Below are 11,982 nucleotides of genomic sequence, written 5' to 3'. Positions count from 1 at the left end.
TTTCTGTCTTTCGCCGTGCTCCTCCGCCCACCGTGTTTCCCGTCTCCAGGCAACCGAAGCTCGCGACTATCCGTGTGTGTATGCGCGCGTGTTTCTCTCTACATACAGATAGTCTCTGGTTTGCTCGTTGGCTATAGTGCGTTGGCGTGTATACATACATATAACGTCACGTATACAGAGAAGTAGCATCGATTGCCCTTTAGGCAACGGGCGCATGGACCTGTATTATGTGCTCGCCAATTCCCATCGACTCGTACGCGCTTGATGATATGTTCCATTATCGGTTAATTTGATTGTAAAATCGGCACGTCCGGCGGAACAACTAAAAATACGTTTGATTAGTTGCGTGCCGTGGCCAGCCGATTAGGACATTACCTTCGCTTCGGTCGCGGATACATTCACCAAGCGGAAATAGAGTTTAATCGAACAAGATGAGTGGATTTATATCTTGGAAATTGAATGTCTGCGCAATTTCAGCTACCGCTATACCTTATTTACATATCTTTATTTTTCGTTTAAGCTTTTTCTTTTTTTTTTTTTTTACCGGATCTTACATTTTATTGTCACGGTATGTAACCTTTCTATTCGTACGAAAGTATGACTAAACGATACGAAAAATGTAGCTGGTCCGGATTAATCAGCGTCGTGTCGATGATACGATAAATACAATGCTATGCAAATAACGTGTGTGGTCGCTCTGTGGTATATCGTTTTGTGGTCGAATGAGAGGAAATAGAGAATTCGAAAGAGACGAGAAAATGTATGTCGTTCTAATTGAAAGTTTGTTTTCATGATATTTTGGGTTTTATATGGGTTTGAATGGTTTTCAAGTTACAGAATGTTTCGAGTATTCAGGGATTCGTGACTATTTCTGTCTCTTTTAGGTGAAATATTGAAATCTTTCAATGTTCGAGTCACTGCAGGAAAATGGTCGTTTAACGAGTTGTATTTATAAAATATATATCGGGGAAACGTCGTTACCGTTTCTTATTTGCTGAATGTAGCGAAATATAGACGTCTGGATCTTTTATCGGTGGTTTCGCATTGATGTTTTATAAATTGGAATCTATAAACTGCTTAAATATATTTTGTACAATTTCTTTCCACGAATTAAACAGGAAAACGATTTAACGTTGATTTAATGAAAGACAGCCATACATATTTTTCAGATGTTAACACTTTTCTTTATTAATCTTTCGAATGGGACAGACACGTGTTAGTAAATAAAAAAACGTAACGCCCGGCAAAATGGGAAAATTGACGTTGTCGAAGATGGATATCCAGAATGCACTTTTATTTCAAAACAAATACCGTGCATATTACAATACATCCCGATAGCAATTATCGAATCGATTTTGTGTTACAGCTACTGAACGAGAAACTTTGAATACTGTTTATTCATCCATTGATTGCTACATATGTAGTTTCAAACGCATGCCACGATATCGTTTATTGCGAATACAAATGTATAATAGTGGCGATTATGCCCATCAAGAAATTCTAGTTGAAATCAAGATAAAGTCGACCGTATCGATGTGTTTCGGTGGTTAAAAAATAGTTAAAAATATCAGAAATAACGTAAATTATTTCTAGGCTTACTAGGAATTAATTCGTAATTCTCGAATGGTACAGCGTGTAGTAGACAGACAGAAACGTTCGTTTCGTCTTTTGCATTTCATTTAAATGTTATAGGATCCACTCGTCGAAATTGGATGTATCGCAGGAGACGTCTAATTCGTCTCCTTTCTTTAAATTATCTGCGGACAGTTTTTATCGTTAAAAAGTTGCTTATCGCCGGCAAAGTTCCGCTGAGTGGGACAATATTCGTCTTGCGTAACTTGTACGAGTCAATACGATACCAAAAACAAGAGTCGAAATATCTTTAGTTTCATCGAACTAAATACACGCCGATATTTACCTCAGTGGTGGGTGAACTTGTCGAAACTGTAAACATCAGAATCGGTAGGAAATTCGTACTTCGTGGAAACTCGATCGGAAAATAACAGAAAAATGCTTAAAGTTGCCGAGGAAATTGGTAATAATTCAAAACAGGACATTCTATTTATCGAAAGGATCAACACTCGTCGCGTCAGCTTCCTACGTTTGAAATTAATTTGATTTTAGAGGAGCGAAACTCGTTGTTATCGACAGTTTCGTATCTCGACTTTGAAACGCGTTGAACATTTTAGACCGAATTAACCTGTGTGACGTTAAGGTTTAGGATAATACGTAGGATAATACGTAGGATTAGAGGAACGGATAGATCATGCGTATGAATCAAAGCGAGTCATTAAATACGCAAGATATCTAACAGGTGGCGCCGGTATTCTAAATAAGTATGAAAATTTCCACGTAGATTCCGTTTCTTTGATTCCACTTGTAAGGAGAAAAATAAAAATCCGTGATCTGTTGACGAACGCTCATCTTCTTCGTTTTTCAAAAAAAAAAAAAAAAAAAAAAAAAAAAAAAAAAAAAAAAAAAAAAAAAGGAAACAAAAAAAAAAAGAAAAATACGAATCCTCCAGTGGACAGAACAAATATCATGCAGCGTTGGTTTTTCAGGGAGGTGGAAGATCGAAAAAAAAAAAAGAAAAAACAAAAGTACAAAACACAACAAGCGTTTAAGCCTCTCGTGTAAGTAAAAGCGTGACGCGGCAGAGCGTGGCCCTTCGAACGAGATATCGGATTTCGGATTTAAAAGAATAAACGGATTAGTCGGTGGTGAATAGCGCATCTTCGAAGATTAATAGGGGCGAAAGTTAGGAGTAGAGCGAGGCCGTGTTGCACGCGCACCGCCATGATGATCGTATCGCATGCAAAACGGGTAATTGAATTATTTCATCAGCATTATTGCCTGTGACGCGGAAACAAATGGAGTGATAATGCCAGCGAAACACGATTCAATCGGCGAGCGTTTGATAAAATAGCGTTTGTTAATCGGCGGCGTTCGGATCGACTTTGGTGAAAAATCGGCTGATTCGTTAAGGGGTTGTTTCAATGGCAGGAACACGGATATCGTCGATGAAAAAAGATCGCTTCTCGAAATTGCCTCTTATCCGTACTAATACGTAAAGCCGTGGATAATTCGTGCGCTGGAATATTTGGTCCGTTTTATGCTGCATTTTCATGAACGGTCATTAGGAATTACGTTATATCGTGGCGAATAAAACAGGGATTTAAAAAAGGAGGTTAAGTGGTATTGAGAGACTCTGAGTAAGCTACTTTTCCTTTTTACCCTTCCTCCGTCCCCTATCCCTCGCAGGGCGTCCGCTCGCTGCGATTTTTAAAGGGACGACCGATTTCTTGCGAGAAGTCAAACAGCGGAAGGGAGTAGGATTTATATCTTTAAAAGGAGTACGATATTACTCTGTATTTCGATATCCTTTTTATGCTCTTCTTACATAGTGTTTTGTAATGATACGAATTAAAGACGATAGACGGTAGAATGAAAAGTAATAGCGAGGAAGAAAGAAAACGACGGTGAGCTTTTGAATGAAATGAAATGAAATGAAATGAAATACGACGTTGTGGTCATATCGTTATTATTATCATAAATATTCTTTCGTATCGTGACAAGCTGAGGAACATAACGAGCATCGATACCAAAAAATTGGCAAAAATTCCGCTAACATCGTCTCTATTACACAAAGAATCGTGAAACTATGCTGCGTGCACGCGAGATATCACACTCTCTCTCTCTCTCTCTCTCCCTCTCTTTCTCTCTCTCTGACACTTTACAATTATTTTATTCTTTCTTCTTTCTATTAGACGCACAATATCTCGTTCGAAAATATCAATTACACCGCTCTCATGCGTTTTTTTTTCTCTCCTTCTCGTTTCTTCGCCCTCGTCTATTCGTTTTTATTTGTTCTCTTTGGCTAATTCTCCGAATGAAACACGTTCCCTATCGAACGCTCGCTCGCGTTAGCTACGTAGAAACGATGACGGTTTCAAAAATACTTATTACAATTAGAAAATCATGTAGAGTATTATTCAGTCGTTGCGATCCTTAATCGATAATTCGTAACTAATACTAGCACACATCGCTCGTTAATACATAATATACATATACATATACATATATATATATATACGATATTCTTCGTATCGCTTCTTTCGATTCTTCCTTTTCTTTTCCTTTTTTCGTCTTCTCTTTCTCTGATTCTTTCTTGTTCGATCGTCATGCCTCGTCCGTTGTCGACGTCCGTAACGACAAATAAAAGAATAAGTAAATAATTGTTCGAGCGACGCGAGTCGCAAGACGCGGAGTTTGCGCGCGTACCGATTCGAGGCGAACGATGCACCGGCGTGAGCAACAGGAAACAACGTTCCAAACCGGAAGCAGACGGGGGAGAACAGTAAGCTCGATATTCATTGTAAACAGAACGTGACTGTGTAAATCGCTTTTGTTGTTCGTTACGTACGAAGGCGTGTCACACGCGGTTGACAAATGTATCGGAGGGAAACGCATTAAATCGAACGGTAAATGGCTATTAATTTAATAAACCGAATACGTAATAACCTTCTGCCGATGGAATTACACGGTGTGCAGAACGCGGATAGAACAGAAAAGCGTACGGATAACAAACGACCAAATTTGTTCTCTTTTCCAACCGTAAACAGATAAACTTTTCTTTCACCAATGTTCTTTTCTTCCTCGTTTGTTTGGCTCTTTTTTTTTTTTAATCTTTTCCCCTCTTTCGTCCTGCCCTTTTGTTTTCTCCGTTGCCGCCTATTTTCCCCGCACGAGAGCTTTTCACGACGGCGAACAATTCGCGCGGGAAGAACGTTGTGGCGCAACAGCACCATCCTTTCTCTTCGGTTTCGTTCATCGTCCTCGATTACAAGAATGTTAGACACGATAACAGTAGCAACGCAAAGTGACTCGTCGAATATCCGATTCATCAGGTACATCTACTCGCTCACTGTTTCTTACGCACTTCGATATTCCGTTTCATTCTTCTTGTTCGTTTAGGTGAATCGCGTGATGTGATAGGACCGCTTTGTTTTTTGTTTTTTTTTTTTTTTCAAAATTAAAATCGACGCACGGGTGGAATGACAGAGTTAAAAGAAGAGGAGAATTAGAGGCAATGAATAATGGCAGTGAGAGACGGATATAGAGACAGATTATACACACACACACATATATATTATATAGAATATACATGTATATATATATATATACATCCACGCTACGAGTTTAGTTAGTCCTTCTTCGGGCTTTATAAAAGTATGAAAAAGAAAAGTGTCATTTTCATCTTGGAAACGATGGCACCGTAAACGGTGTACTACACATTGCGAACACACGATTTCTGCCAAAGAGAAAGCAAATACATAGTATCTAATAGTAAAATATTCCTCGGACGTTGCCCGTTTCTTCTCCGATTTTTGGCCGATCGCGGATGTACCTCCTCTCGCGAGAAGTTGGTTCGTCGATCGCCATCGTCATAGAGAAAATTAAGATGCCGCGAGCTATAGCTGTATCCAGTTCTCCGCGATTCACCGGCGAATTTCCCCTGTCCATTGCCTCCTCTGCTTTGCCTTTCTCGCTGCTGCTCCGTTTCTTCAGCTCGATCCAACCGACTTATCCAGCATCGAAACTTCCTAATAACCCGTCGTTTCGTCTCGTTTTCGTTCGATCTTCAGCCGCGTTCCTCTTCCTTTCTCTCTCACTGTGGTCCAGAGAAGGGTGCGACGCGGCGGCACGTGCGTCGCCGGAGGACGACCATCGCGCGACACAAAGCGGCCTGGACTTTCTTACAAGCACGTCGATTTATATAAACAGCTCCAAAGCGCGCGTAGTTGAATGCGGTACGGTTAACGAATGGCGATCAAAAGGAACGCGAACAGTCCCAGGACCAGCCGCGCCAACGGCAGCCGCATCTCCGACCTGGACGAGCCGAGAACTGAAAACAGAGAATACACAGGCTGCTGCACTCATAGTTCTGCGTTCGTTGGATTCGTCGCGCGCTCGCGGCGATCGTTCGCCCGCGACTCGATGGATGAATAAATGAATTTATACCCACCGCTTCCATTTTGGCTTTTAGACGTACGAAACGGGTTAAGTGGAGTTTCCACCAGGCTGAGATTACGTTTTCGACGATGTTTGAACAGAGAATATTATGAATTTTTGCCTCGGAGCAGTGACCAGCGCGGTAACAGGCTAAATTGCGTATTTGACCGTGCTATCCGCGAGTGTTTCCGCGATACAGCAACGTTGTACTTTGAACCGACAAATGCCTCTGCGCAGTTAACGATCGAGCAGAACGCTTTTCCGATCGTTTCGAAAATGAACGGAGTAATCGGAGAACGCGACGAAAGCGAATTATTCGCTGGAAGCGAAAGCTACGAATTTCTTAGATCGTCAAATGAATGGAATTTATCGACGCTCGTGATCGACGTTTACGAACATTGTTCAGGTTAGAATCGTCGCTAATGGATCGAATTACCAATCGACGTTCTCCATAGGGCGGCTCTTTTTTTTTTTTTCACAGAGAACAAAGCGTGGAGAAGGGGAGCGTTAACGGGGATCCTCTTGCGTCGAGGCGCGAAACTTTCCGAATTAATACGCGCCATTCTACGTGCTAATACATCGCTGTGTAGTCAGCGATGTAGGTGCTGAGCACCGGGAATTGAAAGTAATAAAACGGCGCTTCCGAGCATAATAACGCCTGCAGAAAGAAAAAAAAAATCAAATAGAGGGTACGCTTATGCTTTAACAGCCGCCTCCGGATGTAGGTCATAGAATTTCGATCGAGGCTTTCGAACGATGATGGATGACGGATTTCCTACGCGCTACTGCGAATGAACAAAAATTTCTCTCTCTCTCTCTCTCTCTCTCTCTCTGTCTCTGCCTGTCTCTGTCTGTCTGTCTGTCTGTCTGTCTCGACGCTTGTACGCGATGGCAAAACGATAAATAACATAGATAGAAGAGAAACGATTTTTGGCCTGTCGACGCTCGATCGCTAGGCTGGACTTTCTCGACCCACTAATTAACCCCTAACCACGCTGACTTGATTTACACTGGCAGTCCCGATCCAGTCACGGGCTTCGATCAAATATTATTCAATGCTCTCCGAGTGAATTAACTAACCTGGATCGCTGCAGTCACGCTTCAAGGCCTCGAATAACATTTGAACGAACCGCGAGCGAACCGTGACCGTAACGCGACTCTGTCTCTTTTCTCCCGGCCTCGTCTGTCATCCCCTCCTCGCCCGCTTTATCACCAATTCTATCCGCATAAACGACGCTTAATTACGACGCCGGTTAATCGGTAGTATTACCACCTTTTACAATGCTCGTTTGTGCCCGATGGTTAATTTAGTAAATTTAAAGCTGAACGCGTTCCTAACTATACGTAAATCGCGCAAACACCGACCGCAGGCTAAATAAAGTAACATGGTCGCCGTGGATGCCATACGCTGCCATTAATTATCGTTAATAATCGTCCCGTTCACTATTACATCGTATTATAGTTACACTTTGTTACAAACACTCGGCGGCTTTGCCCGTGTATATTATATATTAACGTTTATTTATCGTCGCAATTACGCGCAATGGGCGCGCGGTTAATTCGTCCGCAAATCTGACTATCCAGCGGGGCTCCATCAAGGGAAAAAGGCGAATGGATATCATCGGTGGAATGGCGATCGATAGGCGATCTAACGAGCAAATATTTCGTTTATCAGGTAACTTGCTTTGCCACGATCCAGCGGAGAAACGAATACAGAGAAAGGATGGATGAAACGAAAGAGGGGCCGCCGCCGATGCTGATGGAAACTAGGAGAGCCGCTTCTATAACGAGGCAAACCGGCTAACTCAAATAACAAAACCAAGTTTTTTTACAAGCCACGATCAATGAATTCGACCGTGTGTGTGTTTTCTTTTTTGCTTCGACGAGATGATTTCGATCGAATTGTGACTGGCACAGGGTTTATTACATAACGCTTGTCCGCGATGCACCTTTCGCTTCTTCCCTCTGTACATTTATTTATTTCCGTTCTTGTTTTTCGCTGTCGTTGATTCGCGATAACGATCGTCGTCGTTGTCTCGTCGTCGTTGTTTCGTCGTTGTTGCGCCGTTGTCATTTTCGAGAGGAGCGCGGCGCGCCGCTGAAGTGCGGCTCACTTGACGCCAAATAATCCAAAGCCGCAGCAAATAATCCTGGAATACGTCGGGAATTATCTTCGCCGCAGCCTCGGATTAGCTGGCGTGAAACGAATTATTTGATGGCGTGCCGAGCTATTTGACGTTAACCAGGATAATTCGACCGGTCAGATTATCCCGGACCACGATGTGGACAAACAACCGGATGCTCGGCCGTCGTGCGCAGCCCGTTTAATGGCTCAATGGGAGGAAACGAAAGGAAAAAAATGGGAGGAAACGAAAGGAAAAAAATAGCAGACATGTCAGTTGCTCGATTTGATCGGTCGAAATCGGCTTCGTAACTCGTTAATCTGTAAAACGGGCGTCTTTCGTTCGGCAGAGTCGTCGTAAACCAGGCACGGATTGAAACGCTATTGCAAATTTCCAACTTGCCTGTAATGCTTTGCAGTTTAGCGCGCGATCGATGACGTGCTCTTTTAATGGATTTTTTCTTTTTTTTTATTTTTTAATCTTCGTATAGAAGTGACACGGTTTGAATTCGTTAACGCCTATAAGCCTACGGCGGCGATCGCGCGGTTTAAGTAATTGGTTTTGCTAATTAAATATTGGAAGCGCATATATGGGAGCTGCGTGAAACGCGACGATGTTTCTGGCGATGATCGTAGGAAAAATGAATATTCGTTAATTTAATTAGATTAGAATGGAAAGCACCATCTCTCGAGCAGTCATATCGAAGATATTGGCTGTCGTAGATAAAGTGGCAAGTTTCTGAAGAATAAGCCGTCTTTGTCGTCGTCAAAATTCACAATCTCCCCTTTTCCCCGTCTTTAAGATATTTATCGGAAAGTTTGAAAATTTCGGTATCCCAGAAACTTATCGTCGCGTTTTAATCCCGACGGTTCTAGATTCTCCGGAATGCTAATCTTTAACGTTTATCAAACATCGTTATTTCATCCCACTAAATTCTCTGGAAATAACCAATGAAGACTGAAAGTTTGAAAGGGAAGACGGCAATCCCACAGTCTGCAACAGTAAACCAACCCCCAACAGTATCACTATCAAAAAGTTCAATCAACGACGGGTGGAATGCTTTCCACGAAGCCTCCCTCCTTGTAAACACCCCAAAAGATCTAAGAACTCGCTAAGCCTATTATACGACTTAAGCGAGCAGCCCTTCTTCTCCCTTCGCAAGAACGCTCTTTCATACCGTTGCAATCCTGGAATTTTCCGCCTTTCGATCTTACTCCCTTTTTTCCTCTCGCAAGTTGAAGCGTCAAGTTAATGATACAAATTCACGAAACGCTTCGCTCTAGAAGAAAATTTATCAGATTTTTACCTATCAGAGACTGCGATCGACGAAGGCCGAAGAATCTCTTTCTACAATTTCGAATACAATCACTCGTGCGATCGTTTCATAGAATATATAGTAGTTAGTAATTATAAAGCGTGAACCTACTTCTACATTTACTTATTAACGTACAGACGTGGTAGACGCTAATATTTCTCAATCGAAAAAATTGCAAGCGAACGTTGTAAAACGGTTCTCGAGAGCAGATGCTTGATATAACAATAATTCTTAAATGACGAATAATAATCGTTGATGCTTAAAAACAATGGTTTCTCAAGCTTAACAAATCTTCTAACGATGAAAACGATAAAATTCTATGGAAAATTCCCCAAAAACTGTAGGAGAGTTAATATTGGGTTGGCAACTACCCCACCTAATGACAAAATCCGCGATCGCTTGGTTGCCAAGCCAATAGTTTAACAAACGAAAATGCAAAGATTGGTTTTACCTTTGACTCCAACGTGTCCATCGGGTTTCTTCTGACCGGTCTGGAAGTTGGGTGGCGGCTGTAGGTAGTTGATCCCAACGATGGTCGCCGCTGGTTCGTAGTGTATCAGCCTCGGTTTGTCCTCCTCGGTGCTGACCTCGGTGCTCTGCCAGTAAATGTCGTATATGGAGGCGCTGCATCGTATTTTCAGCTTGCCCCCCGCGAAATGGTCGTGCGTAACGAGGAACTGAAGGCCGATCTGTGAAACGTGCCACTCGGACTCGTTCGTGTCCAAGGGACTGTACGTGCGGACGTGCGACTTCAGCGGCTGCGTGTGACAATTTGTATGAACAGGTTAAACAGGTGGCCCGCCATGTTCGTGAAAATTCTCTGGCTCCCGTTCGGCTTTCCGCTTCCCGATAATTAATCCGAACGTCGTCGTATCGATTTAAGGACAAATTTCAGCCCGATTAATTGGCTGCGACCGAGGAATTTGCTAATCGCTTCGAGCGTTTCCGATAATAAGGTTTCTACGACGTTTAGGGCTACTTGGCTCCTTTGTGGTCTTCGACCGACGATAGTTTGCGAACCTGATATGCTGGGAGCGTAAAATGTTGGTATTTAATGGCTATTAAAGGCGTCATTACGTACAGTATCGGAAATTAAGGATCGTTCCGTAAGGAAATTTTCAGAAAAATATTCGCATCATTGATCTTCGTCCTCGTCCTCGTCGCTTGATTTTTCAAACGATCGATTCGTCAAACGACGAATCTCTCGAACGACAACGTCCGATCTTACAGTCGAAACTGTCTATATATCGGGTGCTTAGTATTTCGTTAATTATTCTAAAACTCTATCAAGTTTGAAGCGATACTTTGTTCGGCGCACTTCTTAGACGATGACATTTATCGTTAGACTGGGATTGTCTGTCGAGTGCACGAGGTGCTCGATATACCGTTAATTATTCTGCAATTTTATCAGGCGTTAAATTAATTTAAATTTATGTTGCAATATCTGCTTTCAACCATCAATTTCCAATGTTTTAACGAAAACTTTATAATGGAATATTAATGAACATTGAATCCGTTTAAGAAGAGATCAATTTAGAATCATTGGCGAGTAAAATGTAAAACTCGTGCAGAAGTCTAAACGAATATGGTATAGTAACGGACGAAAGACAGGCTTTTATCGTAATATTTTACAACGTGAGAATCGTTCAAACTATTAAAAATATACCGTCGCAAGTGCGCGGAATTTTCACGAATGGAAATGACGAATTGAATTGATTTTTCGAAAATTCGTTACTTCCGCTGCAGATATTTTCTTCGAAGAGTAATATGATTTTTAAAAGGGTGTACGGTGTCGCGTAAGAGCAGAAGACAAGCGCAGCGGCTTTCTGTCACTCCAAACTGCTGATAAAGAGGAGGGTGCACGTCAAAAGTATCGATATTTCGAGCAACAATGCGATTTTATCGCCGGGCACGCACGTAGCACCGAATTGATAGACAACCGATTCGACAGGACCGTGTTTTGATAACGCCGTCATTACACGTCCAAGAAACTTCGATTACTTTTTCTTCTCTCTTTTATTTTTCTCCCTTATTTTTCGTCATAACGTTGCAACGTTGCTTTTTCCGTAATATGTCATTTTATCGAAGGAATAGACAGGAGAAAAACACGCGACGAGGTTTCGTTAGGTAACGCGTTTCATCGCGAAATCAAATTTCCGTGCCTCGTCCCGATCGGAATATGCGTATTCGTTCTCTCGGACAAAAATGTCCGAAATGCGGTATTTCGCGAAATATTTCGCATCCCGATGAAACAAGGAACGTTTCTCTAGAAGAAACTTCTCGAAAGTATAATTCGAGTCTTCGATATTTCAACGTGACTCGATTAAAGAGTAAAACGTATCGATGTTTGAAACGTGCAACAGCGAACGACATTTAAAACGCGACAATTTAGAAATTGGATCCAACGACAGATTCTACGCAGGAGACGACTGTGTATTGAAAAACAGTCTGGAATTTGATCAGCTGAATAAACTTACCCAAGTCGTTCACCGAAGTCGCAAAAAAATATAAAGCTTTCAGGTGACACGGGAT

At 42.0% G+C, this 11,982-nt stretch overlaps 1 protein-coding gene across 1 annotated transcript in view; it reads right to left on the bottom strand.

Annotated features, from left to right (window-relative positions):
* Positions 1-2,533: 2,533 nt before the first annotated feature.
* The window catches only part of LOC122571998 (cell adhesion molecule 3-like), a 39,324-nt gene continuing 29,875 nt past the window's right edge, over positions 2,534-11,982 (bottom strand). The window contains exons 5-6 of the mRNA XM_043736435.1: positions 9,902-10,208; positions 2,534-5,905 (exon numbers count right to left, since the gene is read on the bottom strand). Coding sequence (XP_043592370.1) covers positions 5,817-5,905; positions 9,902-10,208 — 396 coding nt within the window. The 3' untranslated portion in view covers positions 2,534-5,816. The remainder of the gene's footprint in view (positions 5,906-9,901; positions 10,209-11,982) is intronic.

Source organism: Bombus pyrosoma, linkage group LG10 (assembly GCF_014825855.1).
Source record: "Bombus pyrosoma isolate SC7728 linkage group LG10, ASM1482585v1, whole genome shotgun sequence".
Taxonomy (NCBI): domain Eukaryota; kingdom Metazoa; phylum Arthropoda; class Insecta; order Hymenoptera; family Apidae; genus Bombus; species Bombus pyrosoma.
The sequence above is the reverse complement of the archived record's forward strand: the minus strand, read 5'-3'. Positions and strand labels throughout refer to the sequence as shown.